The 26,326-nt window shown below is 45.7% G+C and overlaps 1 protein-coding gene across 2 annotated transcripts in view; it reads right to left on the bottom strand.

Annotated features, from left to right (window-relative positions):
* Positions 1-4,113: 4,113 nt before the first annotated feature.
* LOC138983696 (ras-related protein Rab6) overlaps positions 4,114-26,326 on the bottom strand; it is a 31,430-nt gene continuing 9,217 nt past the window's right edge. The window contains exons 7-8 of one of the 2 annotated variants that reach the window (XM_070356997.1): positions 21,130-21,196; positions 4,114-5,758 (exon numbers count right to left, since the gene is read on the bottom strand). In XM_070356997.1, the coding sequence (XP_070213098.1) occupies positions 5,691-5,758; positions 21,130-21,196 (135 nt within the window). In that variant the 3' untranslated portion in view covers positions 4,114-5,690. Of the gene's footprint in view, positions 5,759-8,657; positions 13,049-21,129; positions 21,197-26,326 lie in introns of those variants that run through there. The other variant, XM_070356996.1, reaches the window with a different exon arrangement.

Here is a 26,326-nt window from a genome sequence, read left to right as displayed (position 1 = left end):
CTCCCATAGCTACCACGACAGTCAGAGAAAGCAGGAACAAACTCCCATAGCTACCACAACAGTCAGAGAAAGCAAGAACAAACTCCCATAGCTACCACAACAGTCAGAGAAAGCAAGAACAAACTCCCATAGCTACCAGGACAGTCAGAGAAAGCAGGAACAAACTCCCATAGCTACCACAACAGTCAGAGAAAGCAGGAACAAACTCCCATAGCTACCACGACAGTCAGAGAAAGCAAGAACAAACTCCCATAGCTACCACGACAGTCAGAGAAAGCTAGAACAAACTCCCATAGCTACCACAACAGTCAGAGAAAGCAAGAACAAACTCCCATAGCTACCACGACAGTCAGAGAAAGCAAGAACAAACTCCCATAGCTACCACAACAGTCAGAGAAAGCAAGAACAAACTCCCATAGCTACCACGACAGTCAGAGAAAGCAAGAACAAACTCCCATAGCTACCACGACAGTCACAGAAAGCTAAAACAAACTCCCATAGCTACCACAACAGTCAGAGAAAGCTAGAACAAACTCCCATAGCTACCACAACAGTCAGAGAAAGCAAGAACAAACTCCCATAGCTACCACAACAGTCAGAGAAAGCAAGAACAAACTCCCATAGCTACCACGACAGTCAGAGAAAGCAAGAACAAACTCCCATAGCTACCACGACAGTCAGAGAAAGCAGGAACAAACTCCCATAGCTACCACAACAGTCAGAGAAAGCAGGAACAAACTCCCATAGCTACCACGACAGTCAGAGAAAGCAGGAACAAACTCCCATAGCCACCACGACAGTCAGAGAAAGCAGGAACAAGCTCCCATAGCTACCACGACAGTCAGAGAATCCCTTTGTTGACATTGTGTCTGGCATACGTCATGTTTGGTATATTCACCACTCATCAGAATTAAATTGTGATACTATTTACATTATATTCCTCATGTGTGTTTGCTTTTATTATTTTGTGGATATAACTTTACTTGTTGTGTGGTGTGGTTCTGTTTAGGTTGGCACCTGCGTGTATGATGCCAAAAAGGAGAGTTTGGAGGCACTAGGCTTTAGCGTTAATAGTGGAAGGAAATTGCATTTGCAAAAGCAGTCGATTGTTCCTGTACAAGTTCATCCACTGGACAACCCCCAATCCCCCCCCCCCCCCCCTCTTTGCCAAGCCGGCAAGCAAAAATAAAATGTCAGTTCTGCATGAGTCACATAACAAAGTGAGATGTGTTTTCCATTTATTTTGACATTGTACTCCAAATGATGAAACATATAGCATGGTTCGCAGAACATGTTGATTGACATAACAAATAAGTGGCATAGATGTACAAAAGCCATACATGCGACTGCACTAGTTAAAAGTGAGTGAAACCTTCACATGCATAAAGACAATCTTCTTTACTTTCAACGGGTAACACAACTTTCATGGACATCTAATCCTGTTTCATTCAAACATGTACAGCTAAACCCAACACCGTTTCACACAAGTTTCACTAAGTTAAGCCGTAATGCACTGTCCCTGTTATACAGTGGAACCCGCCATTGTAGACCTCGCTTTTACATCTTTTCTCTTCATAACTTGTTCATTTACCTCCATTTTAAGACTCCCCCCCCCCCCCTTTTACAGAGACGGGGAATCGAGACGAGGGTCGTGGTGTATGTGTGTGTGTGTAGAGCAATTCAGAGAAAAAATACGGGCCGATCTTCATGAAACTTGACATGAGTTCCTGGGTATGATATCCCCAGACGGATTTTTTCATTTTTTTGGATAAATGTCTTTGATGACGTCATATCCAGCTTTTAGTGATAGTTGAGGCGGAACTGTCACGTCCTCATTTTTCAACAAAATTGAATCAAATTTCGGTCAAGCAATCTTTGACTCAGTCCAGACTTTGGGATTGCATTTCAGCTCGGAAGCGTAAAAGATTAGTTAATTAGTTTTCTCATTATTAAAGTTGTCATTAAAAACGAATTTTCACATACAGATTAAAAAATCATTGCATTGTATTTCTTGTCTTCTCCTGAATTCAAATATATATATATATGTTATGTTTACTTTAAAAACGCACTCAGAATTAAAGAAAATAGGCTGAGTATAATGTTCGCATGCTTCGCAGATATGAGCGTGACGCGTCTTTGTCTTAGGGCATGGTTAGCCGAGACTGAATGTAGTCTCGCCGATGATTGGTTTGTGGAGTACATCTTTTACTTTGATGCCTCAATTGACTAAATGTTTTGATATCGCTTTGAGCGACTTGTTTTGAGATTTGTGGAGGTCTTAAAGGGGGGGGTTCCACTGTACCATGGACATCAAGTCCTTCAAACTTTCTTGAGCACAAACAATACTAACTGTGACAGGAAGCAGACATGGGATTCTGAAGTCTCCAATCTACTGAAATTACTAACAGTAAGCAAAGCTGTAGTTTATACATGTACCTACTCTTTAAGTGCTGATTTTGAGAAAACACAAAACCCCTTCAGCTGGGGCTTAACCATTTTCAGACAATTGTACATTTATAAGAAAAAACTCGTATCTGAGAGCAGGACTCTTACCTCAAAGCTCTGAAGAAAAAGTGCGTTCTACTATCTGACTTGAGATGCTCGAAAGACTTGAAACAGCAGAGTTCCTGAAAATGTTTTAATGGTACTGTGGCGTGGGAGAGAAATTCTGCATGACATTGTTCTTAGAATGTTTTGCTGTCTGCGTCGGTTCCGATCGCAGGAGAAGAAACACTCCAAATCAATAAGTTTCTTGCATGAATAAAAAATGGGGCGGGGATATAGCTCAGTTGGTAGCGCGCTGGATTTGTATTCAGTTGGCCGCTGTCAGCGTGAGTTCGATCCCAGGTTCGGCGGAAATTTATTTCAGAGTCAACTTTGTGTGCAGACTCTCTTCGGTGTCCGAACTCCCCCCCGTGTACACTACATTGGGTGTGCACGTTAAAGATCCCACGATTGACAAAAGGGTCTTTCCTGGCAAAATTGCTTAGGCACAGTTAATAATTGTCTACCTATACCCGTGTGACTTGGAATAATAGGCCGTGAAAGGTAAATATGCGCCGAAATGGCTGCAATTACTGGCCGTATAAAATTTCATCTCACACGGCATCACTGCAGAGCGCCTAGAACTGTACCCACGGAATATGCGCGATATAAGCCTCATTGATTGATTGATTGATAAAATTGATGTGAGGCCATCTCTTGAACAGCTTCAAACATTAACAGTCAACTTTGGCAGTGCTCATACATATGTGAGAAGATAACCACTGTTATTTAAAAGCTTTTGAAACAAATCGCTCAGTCCCTCTCACACCCACCCTTATTATTAACTAAGCTTTCAAAAGAATTTAGGAGTCAAAACAATACCCAGGTACCTAATATGAAGTAGTTGCTATCTATCGCACTGAAAGCAATTCAGTATGAAAACGAAGAAATGAACAACAGAGACATTTACTTTACAGATATTTTAAAGGATTTTCAAAATAGAAAATTCTTCAGAAAATGAAGTTCCCGTAAATCAATTTCAGTCAAACTGCTGTTTTTAACCTTTTTGAGACCTTATGGTTTTTTGTTGACTCACATGCGAAGCAAAAGTGAGTCTATGTACTCACCCGAGTCGTCCGTCCGTCCGGACGTCCGGAAAACTTTAACGTTGGATATTTCTTGGACACTATTCAGTCTATCAGTACCAAATTTGGCAAGATGGTGTATGATGACAAGGCCCCAAAAAACATACAGAGCATCTTGACCTTGCTTCAAGGTCAAGGTCGCAGGGGCCATAAATGTTGTCTAAAAACCAGCTATTTTTCACATTTTTCCCATTTTCTCTGAAGTTTTTAAGATTGAATACCTCACCTACATATGATATATAGGGCAAAGTAAGCCCCATCTTTTAATACCAGTTTGGTTTACCTTGCTTCAAGGTCAAGGTCACAGGAGCTCTTCAAAGTTGGATTGTATACATATTTTGAAGTGACCTTGACCCTGAACTATGGAAGATAACTGTTTCAAACTTAAAAATTATGTGGGGCACATGTTATGCTTTCATCATGAGACACATTTGGTCACATATGATCAAGGTCAAGGTCACTTTGACCCTTATGAAATGTGACCAAAATAAGGTAGTGAACCACTAAAAGTGACCATATCTCATGGTAGAAAGAGCCAATAAGCACCATTGTACTTCCTATGTCTTGAATTAACAGCTTTGTGTTGCATGACCTTGGATGACCTTGACCTTGGGTCAAGGTCACATGTATTTTGGTAGGAAAAATGTGTAAAGCAGTTCTTAGTGTATGATGTCATTGCTAGGTTTAGTTACCCTAAAGGTCGAGGTCAAGCATGTGAGTCGTATGGGCTTTGCCCTTCTTGTTTATTATAATTTTTTGATCCACTGAAAAAAAAAGAGTATCTGTTTGACCTGGTTCTCTGCATTTCACTTCTTGTTTCTACAATGTATCACAGAGTTGGTGAAATGAAAGTGTAAATGAGGATGATATGCACAATATGTCCAATGAAAATAACAACCATGAGTGGAAAGGACATGCATTCAGCAAGGCTTGATGGTACAATTGACAGCTAGGCTGCCGAGCAAGCCAGTGTCTCACAAACAACAATACCCATAGGGCAAGCCTATCTTCATTAAAACAACCCAAAAGGAACACATCATACAACATCTAAACAATCTCATGAAGCAAGAACGAAATACTTGCGCACCAACAAAGTCACTATCAAACTTGCCTACCTATTCTTCTTCTTCGTTCATGGGCTCCCACGGTTTTTATGTGTATGACCGTTTTTACCCTGCCATTTAGGCAGCCATACGCTGCTTTCGGGGGATGCATGCTTGTTATATTTGTGCTTCTATTACCCACCAAACTCTGTCTTACATGGATTACAGGATCTTTTCTGTTCGCACTTGGTCTTGTGCAAGCGTGTACACACAAAGGGGGATAAGGCATTACTTAGCAGGTCTGCACAAAAGTTGACCTTGGAGATCGGAAAAATCTCCACCTTAACCCACCAGGCGCGGCCGGAATTCGAACTCACGACCTTCCGCTTTGGAGGTTGGCGTCTTACCACCAAGCCATTGCGCCCGTCTGTGTTCATATTGCTTTTAGCAATTCCAGACTTGCTGAGCAGCCATGTAGCTAGAACTAATTCACCTACTGGTGCAACGCAGACACTGCTGCGCTGGAATGTATAAGTGGTAAGAACCAAGCTAAACAAAGCATTTACAGTAGCAAGTGCATACATAGATTTACAGCTAACAAACAAACTATCAAAAAGCCTCATGAAAAGACATGTATTGTAAGATCAGCTGTTGGTGACAGGCTTCAACTGATTGTAGCTCGCTTTCCTAGTAACGTAGGCATACACTTAGCGAATGATGATACAGAATGTTGGCTGATGGTTGTTTGCAAAAGGCAATTTTACATCTCACTTTTGAAGAAGGAAAAGGCTGGCAATGAAGTGAGCCCATTATCACCACAATGGATTGTGACAGTGGAACCTTCACAAGTATATATTCAGGCTGGGCTGTATGGCTTGATAGCTTGTGCTTCAGTGTATGCAACAACCATGACAAATAACTGGTCAGTTACTGCTGCAACACCCATGTCAAGGTCAAGATGGCAGCCACAAGTAAATGTCAAAGAGTGTGGTCAAGGTCATTTCAAGGTCAAGATTAACTAACAGGAGCAGCTGGCATCTTGTTCCAGCGAGTCCATCATGGGTTCCTTTGGTTTCAGTTCTATGTCTGGGTGTTGGGTTAAGGAATATACAACACATCAAGGCTGCAAAAGAGTCATTGATAGCTGATGGCATCAGCAATTATGCACAGTCAGGCATTCTTTTCCTGCAAGAGTCTAAGTTTGAGGTCATACACAAATGAAAAGGTCATGTGCAGTTAGTGCCTTGCAAGTTAAAAGAGCAGTGCTGCTTAAGCTGGACCAGCTAAGTTGATTCGGGTTTCTCACAATTTGACAAACCACCCATGGCCTGGTTTTAGGCGATTTTGAAAATGCTCAAATTGTGTCATGCATGATGAACACACCTCAGACAGTGATATGTGGCTCAATGTGACAGTATACAGGGCTTATATTCACTGCTGTATGTAACAGCACAAATTCAGCCAATTTTTCACACAATTTGAATCTCAATATACTTTCTGTCCAAATGTGTACATGTACTTCGAAATGTTATAGGCTGTTTATTTTCTGTGCCTGCCACAATCACTTCGGCAGTGTTTGCTCTTTCTTTCTTTCTTTATTTGGTGTTTAACGTCGTTTTCAACCACGAAGGTTATATCGCGACGAAGTGTTTGCTCATGTCACTGTGTTGTATTGTGGTACTTGCGATGAGAAGCCCTTTGGACGACAGGACGCCTCCCAGTAACGTAATACTTATGTAATCCCTAAATATCATCTACAAGTAAATACCAAGCATTGGCTGCAGTCGATGCATGGTGATACTTGCTTCAGGTTTTTCCAACATGCTGATGTTACTAAAACTAGCATTGGGAGTTCTAGGAAAATGTTCAAGGGAAGTAACTCACTAGTGCGGCAATCATGCAAACCTTTTTGCATGTTACAGAACTTCTGAGATAGGATGAATCATTTAGTCCCTGCAGTTTGGTGATAAATGCTTATTATGGTAAGGGTTTAGAAAAAGAAAAGAATTGAAGATTTATTTTACAAAATCTTGACTTGAGGAGATGACGACTCGAATTTGACCTTTGTGGATTAGCGTTCTGGAACGGTACTGACTGCGCTATCAAGAATAACTAGGACCAAAATGTTTTTAATTATTTGGGGCAAAAAAGTAAATGTATACTTTGAGGAAACGTTACTCGTGAGTTCTTGAGCATTCTTATTTTGTTTCTTCTAAGTCTGTTGGCAAAATGTGTAAAATACATTTGCAAGATATTCTGTTCATACCACTGGCAAGCATTTTCATTTCATTTCATTTCATTTTCATTACTTTATTGTCCCATCGCTGGGAAATTCGGGTCGCTTCCTCCCAGTGGAAAGCTAGCAGCAACGGAGTCGCGCTACCCAGGTGTCTGCGTGTTTAGGTGTATTCAGCCACCTGCACTTATGGCAGAATGACCAAGGTCTTTTACGTGCCATTGTGATGACACGGGGGTGGGACATGGCTTCCGTCTCTGGGTCTGCACATAAAGTTGACCCGTGTCCGTCCCGGCCCGAATTCGAACCTGTGACCTTCCGATCACAAGTCCAGTGCTCTACCAACTGAGCTACCGGGCAGGCTAAACCAAGAGACAAGACAGGCTTGGTGTGGGAGGTAAATACTGTATATAAATAGTCTGAACTTAGCTAGCAGAAAGTTATCACGCTGTTTCTAGCATTTGTGCCGAATGTTTTTGTTGACAAAGATTAGGCAAAGTGAAACTAAAGGGTTTTTGAAACTGCAATGCCTTCATAAAACTAAACAAATTTAGTTTGCTCTAAATGTTGCTACAGTAGTTTTAGTGGTTTGGTGATTGTATAAAATCAAAAGCTTGTATGGATCACACTGCCAAAATAACAGATGCAGACCTGACTGGATAAACAAGAAAAATGTCTAAGTTCCAATGTGGTTTATTGTTTGGCAATTTGTAGTGCAGGACAGTTTTTATGAGCCACAGTTTCTGAAACCCTGAGTAGGGATTTATAACCAAGATTTTGTCCCAAAAACAAATTATAATCAAACTGAGGTGAACCAATTACAAAGATGAACAGTTTTGGCAATAAGAAGGAAACTGTGATCTTTTATGAATTTAAAAAAACAACTTGAGCCAATTTGGGCGATTTTGTTTTTATGTAGTGACATACTGTGTCCCTCTTTCTCTTCATATGCATTCTCCTTTGATAAAGCGACAAGGGATCATGTTTTTGAAGTTCCCCGATTGCTTACAATAAACAGAGAATCTAAAACGATTAACGATTAAGGTAGATAAAGCAAATCGAACTATGATCCGAAACAAACTTGTTCATAAGCATTTGTGGCTCTCCGTGTGTACTTGTTGATTGGGAGGGTACTAGGTCACTTTCTCCACTCAAATGGTGCTCAGATCTACATGTTTTTCTGTTCCTTTGTGAATGTTAAAATGTGAATATCTCAGTGGTGCACTCTTATCAAAGCAAAAAGTGTTTTTATGGCTAAAGTTCACAAGATTTTCTCATTTGGATTTCTGACTAGCGGATGATGACCAAGATAACAATGCAGCAACAGTTTTATGTTTCGACTCTCAAGGCTGATCGTTTTTGCGCATAGTCTAGCACAGTAGTAGTTAAAACTGCACACTTGCCAGACCTATTTGTTTTGACTCAAATTGCATCCAGGATTTCGACAAGGTTTTCCTTTAGCTTGCAGGTATTTTTCCAGTCTGTTTGAGAAGAAAAGATAAATCCAGGTTGGTAGCTATGAAGAAAGCGATTATAATGAATGTAAAGCTGAATGATAAAACACATAGAAATTTTTGATTTGAAGGCAATTTTTATTCCTTCATGAAGTCACAGGTTTTCGTAAACCTTTCACATGGGAACAGGTAGGCTAGTCATAACGATCTTTTGGATGTATGTGTACACACATAAATGTTAGAAACATGCAGAACAAGAAAATAACTGAGATTACATGTATAAAATATACGCAGATCTGTATGCAAATATTTTAATTCCACAACTTGCAAAAAGGTTCCCTTAATTATCAATACAAAAACCAGGTTGATTCCCTCAGTCATGCCTGTCAGTGGTGATTACCGATATAGGACATATCTAGGTGGGCTCAAGGTAACTCTCACACTCTGCGTGCAACCACTCTCACACATCCCTTTCCCCCTTTTCCTTGCTTATAGGCAGCACAACACAATTGCTCACACCATAAATATTATAAAGTTATGATTACTGTCAGCACTTGCATAGTGTACTGTAAATAAGAAGCATACGAAATCTAAGTTGCCACATAAATAAACTGCATCTTCTTGCCCAAATCCATAGTACGCTCTCTCAACTGTGCTCAAATATGTCTTTGATGCTATTTTATGTGCTGAGCACATTATCTCTTTTAACCCTTACACTGGTGCAATTCTGTAATACATGGTACATAGCCACTGGTGAATTAACAGAAAGAAAAATTAAAGAAAAACGGTCATATAGGTTTTCGCATCCATGGGAGGTAATCAGAACCGACCAAACAGACTGCTGAGCCAATATCGCGACATATGTCGTGACAACCAGGTGACAGTATACGTAAAGTTGCGCGACATATGTCGCGACAACCAGCCTAAGGGTCAATACGTTTTTCTCTTTTATCTAAAATAAATAAACTGAATAAACAGAGAAATAATGTCTCTGTTGTAGAACAGCCAATGATTGTAACAATGATAAATAAATATAAGGAAAATAAATACATGTGCCAGGGGAGACAGTCAACCTGACGTAGTGGCAAAAAAGTCTGGGTCTTCAAGGGCTGCAGATTGTAATTACGCCACGAAAAACAACATGGCAACACTTTACCTATAAACCACCTCAGACCAAGCAACACTCCTGCAACTGTCAACCACAAAAGACCAGATTTTGGCCCAGTTACGCCACAAATCCTGAACAGATGCAAAAAAAGGCAACACAATAGCTGTATGACAAGAAGAAACAATAACACTGAGGCGTGATAAACAATTCAGTCAACCGAATGCGCTGAAATACGTCCCGGGGGGAATAGACAAAAATGAATTTTAAGCAGCTTGTTCCAAAACCAAAGAAAGTGATTATTTAACCGTTTTCTTCATTTCTAAGCACATGTTTTCAATAAAGCACTACAAAACTATATATTTTTGGATACAGGAAGCAATAGGGAACACAATGATATCACTTTTCGGATTCAAGTTCCAATTTTTACAAAAACGAAAAAAATGACAAATTTTGAATTTTAGAGGTATTGTACCAAACTGAAATGCAATCCCCTAGTCTGGACCAGGCCAAACATTGTGAAAAAAATGTAAATCACATTGATGAAAAAATGTGACCGTAACAGTGCCGCCTCTACTTTTGCAAACAGGCAAATATGACGTAATCAAACTGTCCTATCAAAATTCGGAGAAAAACGGCACAAGAACATTCCCTCAAGACTATCCAGTCGAATTTCATAAAGATCCATTGAGTAGTTTTTGAGATATGCTTCCTACACACACAGATACATACATCCACACATTATCCGGGAGATAATCCTCATTCAAGTATTGACTGAATGTAAAAAGAAGAAGAAAAAAATATATGAATGTCTGAAAGAGAAACAACAACAAATCTGTGACCAAAACAAAGGATACATCCAATTAACAGAAGAATACAATAAAAAGCAACACTAGGATAACAATCTTAACTTTCACCTACATGCCACACAAATGAATATTTGCTCTTTTTTTGATATGTACACTGTACACAATAATCTCTGCCTGGACCACAGCGCTCCGATAATCACATTTAAAAATGAAGAATTTGTCTCAAAACGATGTGAAGATGAAAAGTGAAAGACAGAAGTGCTTCCTTGTAAGACAAAATGAAAGGCGATACATTTAATAACATCCCAGAATCATTGGACAGAAGCCAGTAACACTGCCATACTTCACGCTTTATTTCACAAAAATAGAATTCTCTCCCTCTCAGTCCCACTACCATGCACACTCCTACATTAACAAGGTAAGTATGTAAAGACATATCACTTCATGCACTGACAATAGCAAAACAAAACAGGAAAACATAACAGAAATGACATGGCTGAGTTCAAATCATTCCTCTAGTTTGATACTCATCATACCTGAATAGAAATTAACAACAAAACTCACGACTGTCACAAAATGATGAGAATGCAAACATGCATTTATTTATATTCCCATAATTTTCAGAAATTCTATTTGCCGGGAATAAAAGTATACTGAGTCATAGACCAAATAGCCTGGACCGCCAACTCGTCACGTGACCCTTCGAGGTTACGACTCTCGACTTTCAGGGGCGCGTGACGTCCGGTTTGAAAGGCCAGCGATTCGAAGACAGTGAAAAGAAAGCACGCTCCAGTTATTTGTGACAATGGGAGGTGACAATGAACTGGATTTTCCAAAACTCCAAACTAAACTTAACAAAACTCATCGAAAAACATGTTCCATATGCACTTTTGCTGAGTTTATTTTAGCATTTTCAGAACTTACCTCGGCAACTTCGTCCATGTTTACAATCGACACCGGATATGACATCCCCCCGATTTCTGAAAGGCCATGTAAGCGTAGGTTCCTAAATGCGAGTGCCGCTACCTCGTAATAGAGAGAAAGAGCGGAGAGAAAGCTAGTTGGCGGTCCAGGATAAATGGTCTATTACTGAGTATACTGCGTCTATGATGAAAAACAGTTTTGACTGGCATCAAAACTACGGATTCTCTTTGACTGTTGGAAAGAGGTTAATAACTTTCTGGTTGAAAAACAGCAACTGTGTTTTGGGTGCGAAACAGCTGAAAAAGAGAATCACAACCCCAATTCTGCTATCTATCTGTCACTTGTACTTTTAGCTGTGGATGTCATTTATGCAATCATTACAATTTATATGTACGCTTACTCAGAGGTCAAAACAAAACATGTGGTAAGTGTACAGAGCCACCATGGCACAAACCTGGCAATGAAGAACCAGATGGGTGAAGAGTTACTACCTTTGCTTTTATCAATCAACTTTTCCTCGTCTCAGCCTGTGCCACTGAAAACACAACTACTTTCCTGCTCTGAAAGATATTGCTGTTAAATATTCCTTTTGCACTATTTACAAATCAGGAACAACAAAGAGAATCTATTAACAGTAAGTATTACAGCCTAACAATCTTGCAAATCACAATAACTTGTCTCCTATAATGTCATATAAATCATATAACCCAATCTGACACACAAAGCATTCTAACAACATGCACAGGTCCTGGCATGAAACATCTGTACACATGAACCAAGGATGAACCATTCACACAAAGTTTGATTTGAAAATCTATCAGAAAACAGTGCTTTGTCAAGTTGTTTAACACACGATCACTACTTTGTTCAATGACAGCTGGGTGAAAAGCTATGTAGCTGGAATAGTGGCAGCCAGGCTGCGGCACACTGTCCAGCTGAGCGTCACACAAGCTCTCAAAACTCATTCAAGAGACAAGAAAATTCAGCACCAATATTTCCTTATTTCTCTTTTACTGCGCTTCTTTTTTTCTATCATCTCTCCAACGAAAATAAAGTCTTTATTGTAATTATTTGATCAATATACCTACTTTGCCCTTGAAATGAGTCATGTCCCCGCAAAGAACATTCACCAACCTTATTATATGCCCCACACATTTGTAAGGAACTGTACAAACTTGCCACCTAATTTACATTGATTCAACATATCTTGTCAAATAACATAGGCTTCAAAGCATCTTCAAGAGCTGAAAAACTTGATAAGCTCAAAGAGCTTCCTAAATCTTTTTGAATTTGAATCAGCAAAATTTAAGAACCTTTACAGAACACGTTTTACACGAAAGTGTAAACTAATTTCTATGGCGACACCAGCTTGCCTGGTTTAAAGTATTATACAGGTCTCTAGACATTCTTTACCTTGCCTTGTTTGCTGACAGAAGATTAGATGAAGTTAATCAACCCCGCAGCTGTAATTATTCTCACCAACCTTCTTTTAAGTTCTACAGTTCCAAAGCCTCTCAGTTTTTGTTGCAAGGTTCACCACAGGAAATAAACAAAGATATTTTAATGATAATTCTGAATATCTAAGGGGTGGTGGATCCTCAACGAAAACAAACATTCTGCTGATTACTTTACTGTCCATGCAACGCTCTTTTAGAAAATCTTGTTTGTCTAATAGCTCAAGTGTCTAGGAGGCAATCACAGGAGATTACAGTCCACTGTATGTATTGCAACATCGAAAGAAAAAAAGGAAAAAAGCTTTGTGCGTTGGAGATGACAACACTCAGCATGCACATCCCCCTTCCTGGGCCTGGGGCTCTGCTGGGGTTTCTTTCAAATGGACCTCCGTCACTGGGGCTACGTTAAGGAAATCAACACAACTTAAAACACGCAACAAGCAACCCATTTGCATTCAGCTCAAACTCAAGATAAGCACACACATCACAAAATTGAAAAAGAAAGTCAGATTTTAAGCACAACTCACAAAACTAAATAGGATATCAAACTGAGACTGAGAGGGAAAACACAATGCAAACAACTGATGTGACTGTTGTGGAAATAGCAGAGAGAAAGAAAAGAGCATCAGAATGAAGCTGCACACATCCAGAAAAGGGCGGCAGTAAGTACACATGTGAATCACAGTAAGATAAGGAGGAAGCTCAGAACCAAAACAGTTTTCTTGCATGCTGGTGAGATTGTCTTCTCACAGTTTACGGCAGCACAACTCATGCTTGTAAACCTCATCATAGTATTTACTATTGGCAACAAGCTGACACAAAGAAAATAGAAAGCAAAAATCCAAAATTTTAGTAATAAATTTTAATTTAATTAATATACTTACCCAACTCACATATAGCAATTAACTCTAGTTCAGTGCTGGTTACGCTGTACGCGTCCCCTTGGTAACAAGGGAGACCACTCTAAAAAAGAGAGTGACCAATCCCATAAGGCCAGACCAACTACCGGTCCGACTTCCGTATGCGTGCGCATACGCCGCCATTTGTATCATTCCCATCGAAGCCCAACTCACTCCTTTTTTAGTCCCAAATACCACCACAGCGGGGAGGCGGGAGGGATTAAACGATGTGAGTTGGGTAAGTATATTAATTAAATTAAAATTTATTACTAAAATTTTGGATTAAATTACATAACTATACCCAACTCACATATAGCAGATTGCTACTAAAGGTGGTGGGTACTTACCAAAATTCAAGCATGCAGGACTTGCCCTGCGGCTAGCGCAGAGCTGCCATCCTGCCTCAGAGAAGCGATGTCCCTGAGGTAAAAGTTTATGAATATATCCTCCGATCGCCAGTATGCTGACTCTAGCACTTCAAGTCAGACGACCAGACCTGAGGACAGCCAGAGAGGCAGCCCATGCTCTTGCCTCGTGAGTTCTGGCAGCGGTGAGAGGCAAGACTGCCCTAGACTCCCCTGATTGAGCATCCCACCAGGCGTAAGCCTGTTTGATCAGTGTGGACACCCACTTGGTCAACGTGACCTTTGCAATATCCTTATTCCTAGCTGTGTTCAGAGAAATAAAGAGGAGCTTTTGGGTTTCTGAACGAATGTGCCGCGTTCGTGACAGGTAGCGGCTGAGCGACCGGACGGGGCAATTAGCTAAATCTGGATCTCCAGGAGCTAAAACCGTGCTTAATGGCAAGATATGCAAAACGGGCGAAATCTGACCGGGCTTCTGATTCTTTGCAAGGAAGCCAGGAATAAACTTGAGAGAAATGGACCCATCCTTTTCAAAAGAAATGTCTTTTCCTAGACCTGACAAAGCATGGATTTCGCTACCTCTCCTGGAAGTAGCAAGCAAAGTTAAAAACACGGCCTTGCGTGTCAAATTAATCAAAGTAGCCGAACGGATGGGTTCAAACTCCTCCGAGGCTAAAAACCGTAAAACTAACATCAAGTCCCAGGCAGGGAGCTGTGATTTAACGCGAGCGGCCGTAAGGGAGGCACCCTTAATGACGCTAGAGATCACTCCGCCGAGTGAGATCTTATGCCCAAGCTGTAAGAGAGTTGAGGAGATCGCAGACCTCCGTACGCGAAGAGAAGAGGGAGAACCTCCCTGCTCTGCCAACCACGCAAGATGGTTGGCTACCTGCATAGACCTAGGTGCAAGGGGATTAACCCCGTTGAGCGCGCACCACCTAGACCAAGCCGCCCAGTGAGAGGAGTACACAGAAGTCGTGGACTCTCTATGGGCGTGGCGGACAAACTTTACAGTAGACGCAGAGGCCCCTGCCTTAAGCAAAGCGCTTCGGACAGAATCCAGGTGTGAAGGCTCAAGAGCCGCGGATTTTCGTGGGGGATGCCTGACCGAGGCTGCACGAGGTCCCCCTTTTTCACGGCGAGAGGGATCGGAGGCCGAACTGCTAGACGCAGTAGGTCGGGAAACCAGTGCTGGCTTGGCCAAAGCGGAGCGACCAGAACCAGCACTGGCTTCTCTAAGTCTACTTTCCTGAGAACCTTGCCGAGAAGGCAAAACGGAGGGAAAGCATACGCTGTCAGGATTGTCCAACTGATTTCCAAGGCATTCACCTTCCAGGCCAGAGGATCTGGGAAGGGGGAGACAAAGAGAGGGAGTCTCGCCGAAAACCTCGTTGCGAAAAGATCGATCACAGGCTTGTCTATCTGCAACCAGAGACGGTCCAGGGATTGGTGTGAGAGAGTCCACTCCGAGTGAACCACCTTGTCCCCCCTGCTCAAACTGTCCGCCAGGACGTTCAGACTTCCCTTCAGGTAAATGGCTGAAAGGATGCAATGAGAGTTGCACCACGTCAGAATGAGGCAGGCTTTGTCCGACAGACTGGGAGACCGCGTCCCCCCTTGTTTGTTCACATAAGACGCCACCGTCGTGTTGCCTGTGTGAATCCTGACATGTCTGTCCTCCAGCAAGGACCTGAACGCCCGCAAAGCCAGAGAGACTGCCTCCAACTCCAGCAGATTGATGTGAAGGGAGCTTTGCGTTGAGTCCCACACCCCCGACACCATCTGCCCGTCTAGATGAGCCCCCCACCCTGACAGAGAAGCATCCGTAAAGAGCTCTTTCTCTGGCTGAGGGCAAACAATGGGAACTCCCTGAAAGAGTGCCGGAAGTGGTCTTCAGAAACCACGTCCCGAGAGGGATCTGAAAGTTCCAATCTTGGACTGACTGGTCCCATCTTGACTGCAGAGCGACCTGAAACGGCCGCTTGTTCACTCTGCCCAGAGGGATAAGAGTTGCCATAGACTCCATTTGCCCCAAAACCGACGTAAGAACCCGAGCACTGGCCTGATTCTCTCCGTTGAGTGAGCGTATCAGTGCCTGGAGTTTGTCCACTCGTTTCTGAGAAGGACGAACTGACCAAGCCTGCGTGTCGAACTCCATGCCCAGATACGAAAATCTTTGGGATGGAACCAGTTCCGATTTTGTGCGATTGATCGAAAACCCCAGCTGTGAAGCTTGGCTCAGAACCCTCTGAGTATGCAGATCGCAGAGATCCTTTTGTTGGTGTAGGATTAACCAGTCGTCCAGATAAGCTCTTAAGCGGACCCCGTCCTTCCTTACAAGAGCGCACAGCTGCCGCACAACCATCGTAAACACCCAAGGGGCTAGCGACAGGCCGAACGGCAGAGCTCTGAACTGATAAACTTTGCCCCCCCAGGGGAAGCGGAGCCACTTCCTGTCCGAAACATGAATGAGGATGTGGAAGTACGCGTCTGTTAAGTCCACAGACGTCGCCCAGGCCCCCGGACGCAACGCCTCCCGAACTGAGGTAGCCGTCTCCATGGTGAACCGTATTGTTCGTAAGAACTTGTTCAGAGATGAAAGATCCAAGACCGGCCTCCAAGCCCCCGAGGCTTTTGGTACTACGAACAGCCGCCCGTAATACCCCGGAGACCGCAGATCTATGACCTCCTCTATTGCTCCCTTGAGCAACAGAGCAGTAACTTCCTTTTGAACCGCATCTCGTGCTTCTTGTTCCTATGGCGCCCTGCAAGGCGGGATTATCCTGACCAGAGGAGCCTTCTTCTCTGACCAGAGCACCCGGAACCCCGAACGTACGATCCCAGTAACCCACTTGCTGTCCACTAATTGTAGCCAGGAAGTGAGGGCCCTAGACGGGCCGCCCGCTACAACAAGTGCGGGGGCTACCGGGACGTGCTGTTCGGGGGAGTTTCATTGGGGGTGAGGCTTGCGCCCCGACCCCCTAGAGCCGCCAAAAGACTGCCCCCTCTTCTGATACGGTGCTCCGCGGCCCCTACCCCTAGAGGCAAAAGACTGTTTCTGCGCCTTGCCGCCTCCAGAAGAGGAAGCCTGAGGCTTGCTGGTAGCCTGAGTCTGCGTGCTCGACTTGCTATGAGGCTTTTGAAACCTGTGCTGCGCGATGCGCGCAAAAGCAATGTCTCTCGCATCCTGGGTCTCCTTCCTGAGAGCGTCAAGAGAAGATTGTCCCAGCAGAGCCCCCTCTGAAAAAGGCGAGACCTTTAAACTCTCTATGGTCGCCTTGTCTGAGATCTTGGATCCTGCCAAAAAGGCTGACCTCCTAGACAACACCGCATGGGTGTAAAGCCTTGCCGACAGAGCCATCTGCTCTCTCATCACTTTAGCCAAAGTGGACAGGAGAGTAGTAGCCACAGCAGGAGAAGCGTTGAAACGAAACTCGAAAGGGTCGAGCGAGGACGCGATGGATCGAGAAAGCGACCTCTGTAACGATTCAGAGACAGAGGACAACTCGAGAAGAGACCTTGCAGTCTCCTCTATGGCCGTAAGAGAACCTTCAGTGCAAGGGACAGGCTTGTCCTTCCTGTAGGCATCCTCTCTTAAACCAGCCAGTTCCGGTGAGACCGGAAGCACACAAGATGGCAAAGCAAAAGATTCGATCAAGTTGACCGGAAACGGATTCAACCTGAAGTTATGCAAAGAGGAAGCAGGACGATCCCCCTCTTTCACAACCCAAGGCAACACTTCCTCCGGAACCTCACCATGTTGAGCCAACAGAGGAACCGGAGCGTGTCGTTTACCCCTTAGGGTAGATGCCATCTCCACAGCAACAGTTGGTGATTCCCGAAAGCGGAAGTGAGGCTTCTGCTCCCTCGCACACCGGAAATCATCAAGTGCCGAAAGGGGTGGGGCAAGATTCATCTTACTCTCCACCACCCCTTCCGGGAAGAACTTATGCGCCGCTTCAGCCGCCAGTGCCACCATGGCAGACAGCTTGAAGGGCAAGTTCGGTTGGGCGTCCTCCGGAACGGAGGGAGCACCCTCGTCAGTATCTCCGTCCTGCTCTTGAAAGCAGTCCGGAAACTGACCCTCAGACACACCCTCGTGTTCCGCCCAAGGATCATTACCGACAACTTCCTGCCCCCCGGGCGGAAGAGGACGCAGCCGCTCGCCGGCAATCTCAGAGAGAAGCGGATCGAGAGCCTTATCCTTTCGCTGTTCAGGGCCCATACCCGCAACCGACCCCATGCCAAGGCAGGGGGGGCCAGCCACGGTATCAGAGCTTTCGCGGCGCAACATTTGGCACGCTACTCTCTCCTGAACACGCACACCGCTTTTGCCAGAGAACCCAGCTACTTGCGGTGTCAACATACCTTTGTCATGTGAGGGCACATTCAGCAAAGACACCCAGCGTGCGCCACCATCCTGCGAGGCATGAACCTCTGCCTGAGTCACAGTAGCAGAAGCACGGGCGGAAGCAGAGGTGGAAGTCAAAGGAGACGACCGGATCCTGGAGAGAGAACAAACATCCGAAACACCGGAAGGGAGGGAACGAAGTTCCTCCCTAGTAGATGACAACTCCGACGCTAAAGTCGAAACTTGCGCACTAAGAGTCAACAACAGAGAAGCTACATCTGCGGCAGCTAAACCTGGGCAAGCCTTGGCATCCGAAACACCGGAGGCCGAGCCAGAAACATTATCCTTATCTAAGGCAACGTTAGTCAAAGCGGGGTTAACCGTTTTGTCAGCCAAAACGGGTGACTTAGCGGAAGACGAATCTGAAGTCAAAGACGCGTCAAGTCCAGCGTTCTTAGACCTTCGCGAAGATTTCCTAGAAGGAGTCGCGTCAGCCGGGACCTGTCTCGAACTGAGCTTCTTCATTGCACTGTCTTTGAGTGCAGCTTCCGCCATTACAAACACAAACTCACAAAAATGTTCAGTCAAAAAATTTATGTTCGAAAGCAGCGACAAACCGTCGCTAAAGTTGCGATAAATCAGAAAGATCTCACCCCCCACAGCATAGGAACAGGTGTAAAGCATCAGGCGGTACTAAGGGGCGAATCCGAAGTCCTAAGACCAAGGTGAAAAGCTGATAACAGCAGGAGCGTACGTAAATGCGACCAGACCCTTGGACGCTGAGATTTGGAATGATACAAATGGCGGCGTATGCGCACGCATACGGAAGTCGGACCGGTAGTTGGTCTGGCCTTATGGGATTGGTCACTCTCTTTTTGAGTCACTTGAGAAAATGTGACTCTATGTAATCGGTCAGTGTTAGTCTGTCCGGCCGGCCGTCCGGCCGGCCGTCCGGCCGGCCGTCCGGCCGTCCGTAGACACCACCTTAACGTTGGACTTTTCTCGGAAACTATCAAAGCGATCGGGCTCATATTTTGTTTAGTCGTGACCTCCAATGACCTCTACACTTTAACGATGGTTTTGTTGACCTTTGACCTTTTTCAAGGTCACAGGTCAGCGTCAAAGGAAAAATTAGACATTTTATATCTTTGACAAAGTTCATCGGATGTGATTGAAACTTTGTAGGATTATTCTTTACATCAAAGTATTTACATCTGTAGCCTTTTACGAACGTTATCAGAAAAACAAGGGAGATAACTAGCCTTTTCTGTTCGGCAACACACAACTTAACGTTGGGCTTTTCTCGGAAACTATACAAGTGACCGGGCTCAAATTTTATGTGAACGTGACTCCCAGTGACCTCTACACTTTGACGTCTGCTTTGGTGACCTTTGACCTTTTTCAAGGTCACAGGTATGCTTCAGGTATGCATTGTGTTGTGAATAGCAATTTCTTCCTGTCCATCTGATGCCTCATATAATATTCAGAACTGCGAAAGTGACTCGATCGAGCGTTTGCTCTTCTTGTTTAGAGTGGTCTCCCTTGTTACCAAGGGGACGCGTACAGCGTAACCAGCACTGAACTAGAGTTAATTGCTATATGTGAGTTGGGTATAGTTATGTAATTTAATCACCTTAAAAATAAAGAGAACAAAGAACAGCTTATAAACTGACACTGCAAGCATCACAATGAATGATGCAATAAGAACAGTTCACTTACCTGTCAGAGGCATATGCTCGATAGGTGATTAGCAACAAACACTTCAGATTTGTATGCACAATATCACAGACCACCATGAGTGAATTAATCTCTCGTGCTAAAGGTAGTGTTAGCCCAAGAAGAAAGCGGCTCTTCAGTAGAACAGAGACAAAGAGAGAGAGGCTGGCTGCAACAGACCAGTGAACATGATCTGCACTACCTTTTCTCTGAAAGGTCCCACTCCAACCCTGAAAGGCAGTCAAACTGATGAACCGTTTAGTGTAATGAATATGAATGAGCAGCACTGTCTACCAAAGATGCTGCAGATGTCAGGCAGATAAAGAGTACAAAAAAGTCAAGGCATCATCATAAGACTTTTGTCTGAAAAAAGGAACAGACATAACAGCCTTCAACTGAAGCAAATTTTCTGAACTTCCTGTGAAAGAAACAAGGACAGACACACACACAAAAAGAAAAACAAGAAGATAAAGACTATTGACTATGTAATAATGTGAACAACCTGTGCAATCATTCACCTGTGACACCAGTTTCACAAGGACAAACTACAAAAGCTTAAAACATCTATTTTAACAAAAACACCTATGGCATCAATGAAATGTTTGAGTAACACCTGCACTTCTACCTTTGCTTTGTGACACATTTTATCTTAAATGAGTACTCTTCTTCTTCTTCTTTGTTCATGGACTGCAACTCCCCATAACTTGTGTTTTGCAGAGTGGGTTCTTATGTGTATGACTGTTGCTCTCCGCCATTTAGGCAACCATATTCTGTTTTCTGGTATGCATGCTGGGGATTTTTGTGTTTCTATGACCCACCGAACTCTTGCAGGATCTCATACGTGCGTACTTAGTCTTCTGCTTGGGTGTACACAAGGGGGGGGGGGGGGGGGGGGGGATAAGGCACTAGCAGTTCTGCACGTACATTGACCTGGGAGATCGGAAAGAGCGGCCAGGATACCAACTCCGGACCTTACAGTGGAAGGCTTTACCACTAGGCTATTGAGTCTACATGAGTATATTCAAGCAGGCAATGTTTTTAAAAATCATTCATTAGTCTCTGACGACATGGACAACATTCAACAAAGCAAAACATTCATTCTCATATTCCCATAAGTATGATAAAATACAGAAAAAAAGGATACTCTCGTTGCCGCGTTTTGTTTCTGTCTGTTCCATGCCTGGTAATGCTGCTGCTACTCGCCGGAATAACTGCAACAAAAAGAAACCATCACTGCACTTGTATAATTTAATTCAAATAAACCCTGCTGGAACAATGACCAGCATATGTATGGCGAATTTCATCATGAACTTATTGGAAAATTTCCTAGATAAATTTTCATTTAATTAATATACTTACCCGAATCACATTAGCATTGAGTCACCTGAGATGCTTATCACTGAAAAACGCTTACCCGGCTAAAAATTTTAAAGGGAAGCAACCCCATCACCAAAACGAAAGTGAAAGTAGCTTGGTAATGGGCCAGCACACTGGGAGTTACCTCCCATACGGGTGTGTGCCACGTCACTTCCTCTAGGAACACGTGCCTATTCTCATACGGCTTTAAAAATCTTAAAACCATACGCGGGGCAGGTGGGAGGGAATACAGTATGTGATTCGGGTAAGTATATTAATTAAATGAAAATTTATCTAGGAAATTTTCCATTAAATAACATATTCTTACTCCGAATCACATTAGCAGATAACATCAACAAGGCGGTGGGCTAGAAATGAATCAAAACTCACCATCAAGTTCTGGACAGGAACTGACCTGCTGCTATGAGAGCTGGAAGGCCTCTGGAGCCATCCTGTCGAAGAGCCGAGACGTCCCGAAGATAAAAGTTTATGAAAACATCTTCAGAACGCCAAAACGCAATTGTCAGCACCTCCTCTAGACATCTGGAGCGCAGTACTGCCAGAGAGGATGCCCACACCCTCATTTCATGGGCTCGGGCCGAGTCAAGTGGCAAGGAGGGCATGACCCCCCCCCCTCTTTCTGCGACTCCACTCATAAGCTTGCTTAATGAGCGAGGACACCCACCAGGCCAACGATACCTTCGACAAATCTTACTCGCGCCTAGAAAAGGGCGAGATAAACAGCAACTTCTGAGAACTAGACCGAAACGGCTGAGTCCGGGCTAAGTACAGACGAAGAGCCCTCACAGGGCAATTGACCGAATCAAGGTCATCCGGGGCCAACGCGCTGATCAGAGCCTTGACTCTAACCAGCGGAGAGGCCTGCCCCGGAGACTGATTCTTGGCCAGGAAATCGGGCCGGAAACGCAAAGATGCGGAACCGTCCGACTAAAAGGAGATATCTCCAGGCTGACCCGACAGGGCGTGGACCTCGCTACCCCGTCGGGCCGTTGCCAACAAAAGAAGAACCAGCGCTTTGCGAGTGACATTGAACAGAATGGCCTCGCTCAAAGGCTCAAAATCCGCAGAACGTAGGAATTCCAGGATTAAAAACAAGTCCCACTTGGGAGCGGGCAAACGAGCTTTCGCTTCCTTAAGAGCAGCCCTTTTAATGACTGCAGCTATAACGCCCCCGACTCGAACAGACCGACCGATCTGCTTAAGAGTCGCCGAGATAGCGAAGCGCCGGACCCTCAACGAGGAGCCTGAGGCGCCCTGCGAAGACATGAAAGAGAGGCGGTTGGCGACCTGAATAGAGCGCGGAGCCACCGAACTCACCCCTGTAGCTGAACACCAGGCAGTCCATGCCTTCCAGTGGGAAGCATAAACTGACGAGGTGGACGCTCTATGCGAGCGAGCCACCAAGTCCAGACGGATGGAAGCCATCAGGAGAGGCAAAGTGGAGCAAATCTGAGCTTGGAGCTTGTGCACCCTTCTCTGAGAAGGCTGGACAGTCCACGCGACCGTGTCGAAAGACATCCCCAGATAAGTGAATGTCTGTGACGGGGTCAGCTCTGACTTTCCCTGGTTGATCGAGAACCCCAACAAGTTGGATTCTCGAAGAACCATCAGGGTATCTTGCGAACAGCCGCTCTGGGACTGGTTCATGATGAATCAGTCGTCCAGATAAACCCGCAGGCGGATCCCTAGGACCTCACCAGTGCACAGACCTGTCTCACCACCATGGTGAAAATCCATGGTGCGAGGGACAGCCCGAAAGGCAGTGCGCGAAACTGGTAGATCTGATCTCCCCACCGGAAACAAAGCCATTTCCGGTCGGCCGGATGCATAAGAATGAAAGTATGCGTCCGTGAGATCGATCGAGGTCACCCAGTCTCCTGGGCGGAGAGAGTCTCGGACCGAGGCTGGCGTCTCCATCTTGTCTTTTATCTCACTCAAGAAAGTGTTGAGGAGAGATAAATCCAACACGGGACGCCGTCCTCCTGACGCTTTGGGAACGGCGAAAAGACGCCCTAAAATCCCAGGGAGCTATGGCCCGAACTCTCTCCACCGCGCCCTTCTGCTCCAGGGAGGCAATTTCCGACTGCAAGACGGAACATGCTTCCTGCGAGAAGATGGGCTTGAACCGCGGTGGCACTCGGGTAAGAGGCGCCTTTTCCTCCCGCCAGAGCAGGCGGAAGCCCGATCTCACCACTCCCACAATCCATTGGCTGTCTACTACCAACATCCAACGAGAAAGCGCACGGGAGGGGCCTCCCGCCATCACCAAGGTGGAAGGCGGGAGGGGGGTGAGATCGGGAGCGCTTCATTGGGGGTGTGGCTTACTCCCAGAGCCGCCGCACCCCCTCCCCGATGCCGTCCTCTTCTTCCTGCCACGAGCGACCGGCAGAGCCTGCCGCTTCTGAGCTGGCTTGAGGTTCGACATGTCTGAGCCTGCTTTTGCTTAGAAGGCTTAGACTGTTTCACCCCCTGCTGAGTGAAGTCGAGGAACTGACTGTCCTTGTTCGACTGAATCTCCTTCTGTCTGGCATCCATTGCCAGAGAACAGAAGCGAGATTCCTCTGAGACCGGGGAGACTCTCAAGGTCTCCCTAGTAGCCAGCTCCGTGAACTGGGACCGCGAGAGGAAGAGATCCCTCCTACAGAGGACCGCTTGGGTGTACTGTAGAGAGGAAAGACGCAATTGTTCCTCATTGACCTTGGCCAAGGCGGTAAAAAAGCGCAGAGACATCGTCCGCATTTTGTTCTTCACTGAGAGTGAAAGGAACCAGCGAATCGATCAATGCCCGATACAGAGTCCGAACAAGAGTCTCCGCAACGGAGGACAGTTCGATCTGCCGACGTCCAACCTCCTCAGCAGAGAGGAGGGAAGCCTCAGAAACCGGCAGAACCAGATCAAGCTTGATCGGTTTAGCCAGAAGAGGCAGCAATTCCCGGGGAACCGGAAGGGTAGCCCTAGGGAGTGCAAAAGACGCCAGCCAGCTCTGGCTCTGAGTGGGCAAGCTAAGCTTCCTATTGCCCGTAGGCACAAAGGAAGAGGCTTGAGAAGCCGACGCCACCCACTGCTGACCTGATTCCGGAACTGGACCAAAAGGAAGCAGTAACGGAACAGGCACTGGCCGAATACCACTCCCCGCATGTGCTGGACGAACCAGCGAATGCGAAAGTTGGTAAGCCACTGACGGAGACTCGGCGAACCGGAAGGAAGAAACATCTTCCTGTGCCGGCCGGAAGTCCGCCATGGCCGAAGGATCGAACGGAGCGGAAGAGTCCGCAGCCACCACCCCTTCGGGGAAAAAACGAGACGCTACTTCCGCCGCGATGTCAAGAACAGACTTGAGCTTCGACGGAAACACGCCCCGAGACTCCTCGTTGACCACTGATGGAGCATCAGAATAGTCACACATGGAACCATGACCAAAACCACCAGTTCCGGAAGCAGAAGCATGCCCTGGCAAACCGGAAACCGGAATGCCTGTGCACGAACATTATCCTGCAACCCAGAACCTTGTGAAGGTAAGGGAAGGTAAGGGTAGGCAGGACGACCATCCGTAAAAACCGGAGCTGGATGAGCTGACGTCACTCCCCCATCCGAGTGGAGTGATGCCTGCTCAAGCCTAGGCACTAAATGGCCGGAAGGCGTACGCTGGAATCCACCCTCTGATATCCGGAAGGAAGCACCAGAAGAGGAAGCAGAGTGTCCGGCCGAAACCGGAAGTGTAGTCGACGAAACCGCGCAATGCGGAATTGAAGGCTGCACTGGTTGACTTCGTGATCCGGAAGGACCGGAAGTCAGTGAAAACTCCATACTGCCGCAGCCGCCGTAGCGTGCCTGCGTGGACGGATCATCACCTCCGGCGAGTGCCGGTAGTGCAGCCGACAGAACCGCGCAATGCGGAAGCGAAGGCTGCACTGAAACCAAAAACACCAGTTCCGGAAGCAGAAGCATGCCCAGGCAAACCGGAAACCGGAAATGCCTGTGCACAAACATCATCCTGCAGCCCAGAACCTTGTGAAGGTAAAGGGTAGGCAGGACGACTATCCGGAAAAACCGGAGCTGGATGAGCTGACGCCACTCCCCCATCAGAGTGGAGTGATGCCTGCTCAAGCCTAGGCACTAACAGGCCAGAAGGCGTACGCTGGAATCCACCCACTGGTATCCGGAAGGAAGCACCAGAAGAGGAAGCAGCGTGTCCGGCCGAAACCGGAAGTGTAGCCGTCGGAAACCGCGCAATGCGGAAGTGAAGGCTGCACTGGTTGACTTCGTGATCCGGAAGGACCGGAAGTCAGTGAATACTCCATCCTGCCGCAGCTGCCGAAGCGTGCCTGCGTGGACGGATCATCACTTCCGGCGAGAGCCGGTAGTGTAGCCGACGGAACCGCGCAATGCGGAAACGAAGGCTGCACTGGTTGACTTCGCGATCCGGAAGGACCGGAAGTCAGTGAATACTCCATCCTGCCGCGACCGCCGTAGCGTGCCGGAGCGGACGGATCATCACTTCCGGCAAGTGCCGGAAATGCGGCAGCCGAAACCGACTGCCGCCGCTGTTCGATCAAATCCGGGGCCTCGTAGGTTATCGCCGGAAATGAAAGATCAGCATGGTATCGGTCGTGACCCGAAGCGAAAGAGCTGTCTCCCGAGAGAGAACGTCCAGGCGCCTCACGAGGGCTATCGGACCAGCTCTGCTTACCAGCCGCAGCTGAAGAGGGAGGACGCTGCTCCAAACCGGAAAAGGAAGGCAAAGACACGGAAGCCAACGCCCGGACGTCACTGCCAGATGCCGGAAACGCCAAACAACTGGCGACGGAACGCTGGAACTCTGCCTGCACCAAGCTGCGGATTTCCGGAACCAGTGTCTAAAACAGAAAGGAACCAACGCACCCTGCACAGGTGCTAACAACGAGGACGAAGTCTCCGTAGTAGAGAACCGGAGCAGACGTAACAGTAGCGCTAGGCGCCGCAAA

This window comes from Littorina saxatilis, linkage group LG13 (genome assembly GCF_037325665.1).
Source record: "Littorina saxatilis isolate snail1 linkage group LG13, US_GU_Lsax_2.0, whole genome shotgun sequence".
Lineage (NCBI taxonomy): Eukaryota > Metazoa > Mollusca > Gastropoda > Littorinimorpha > Littorinidae > Littorina > Littorina saxatilis.
Note: the sequence above shows the minus strand (reverse complement) of the source record. Positions and strands in the feature narration are given on the sequence as shown.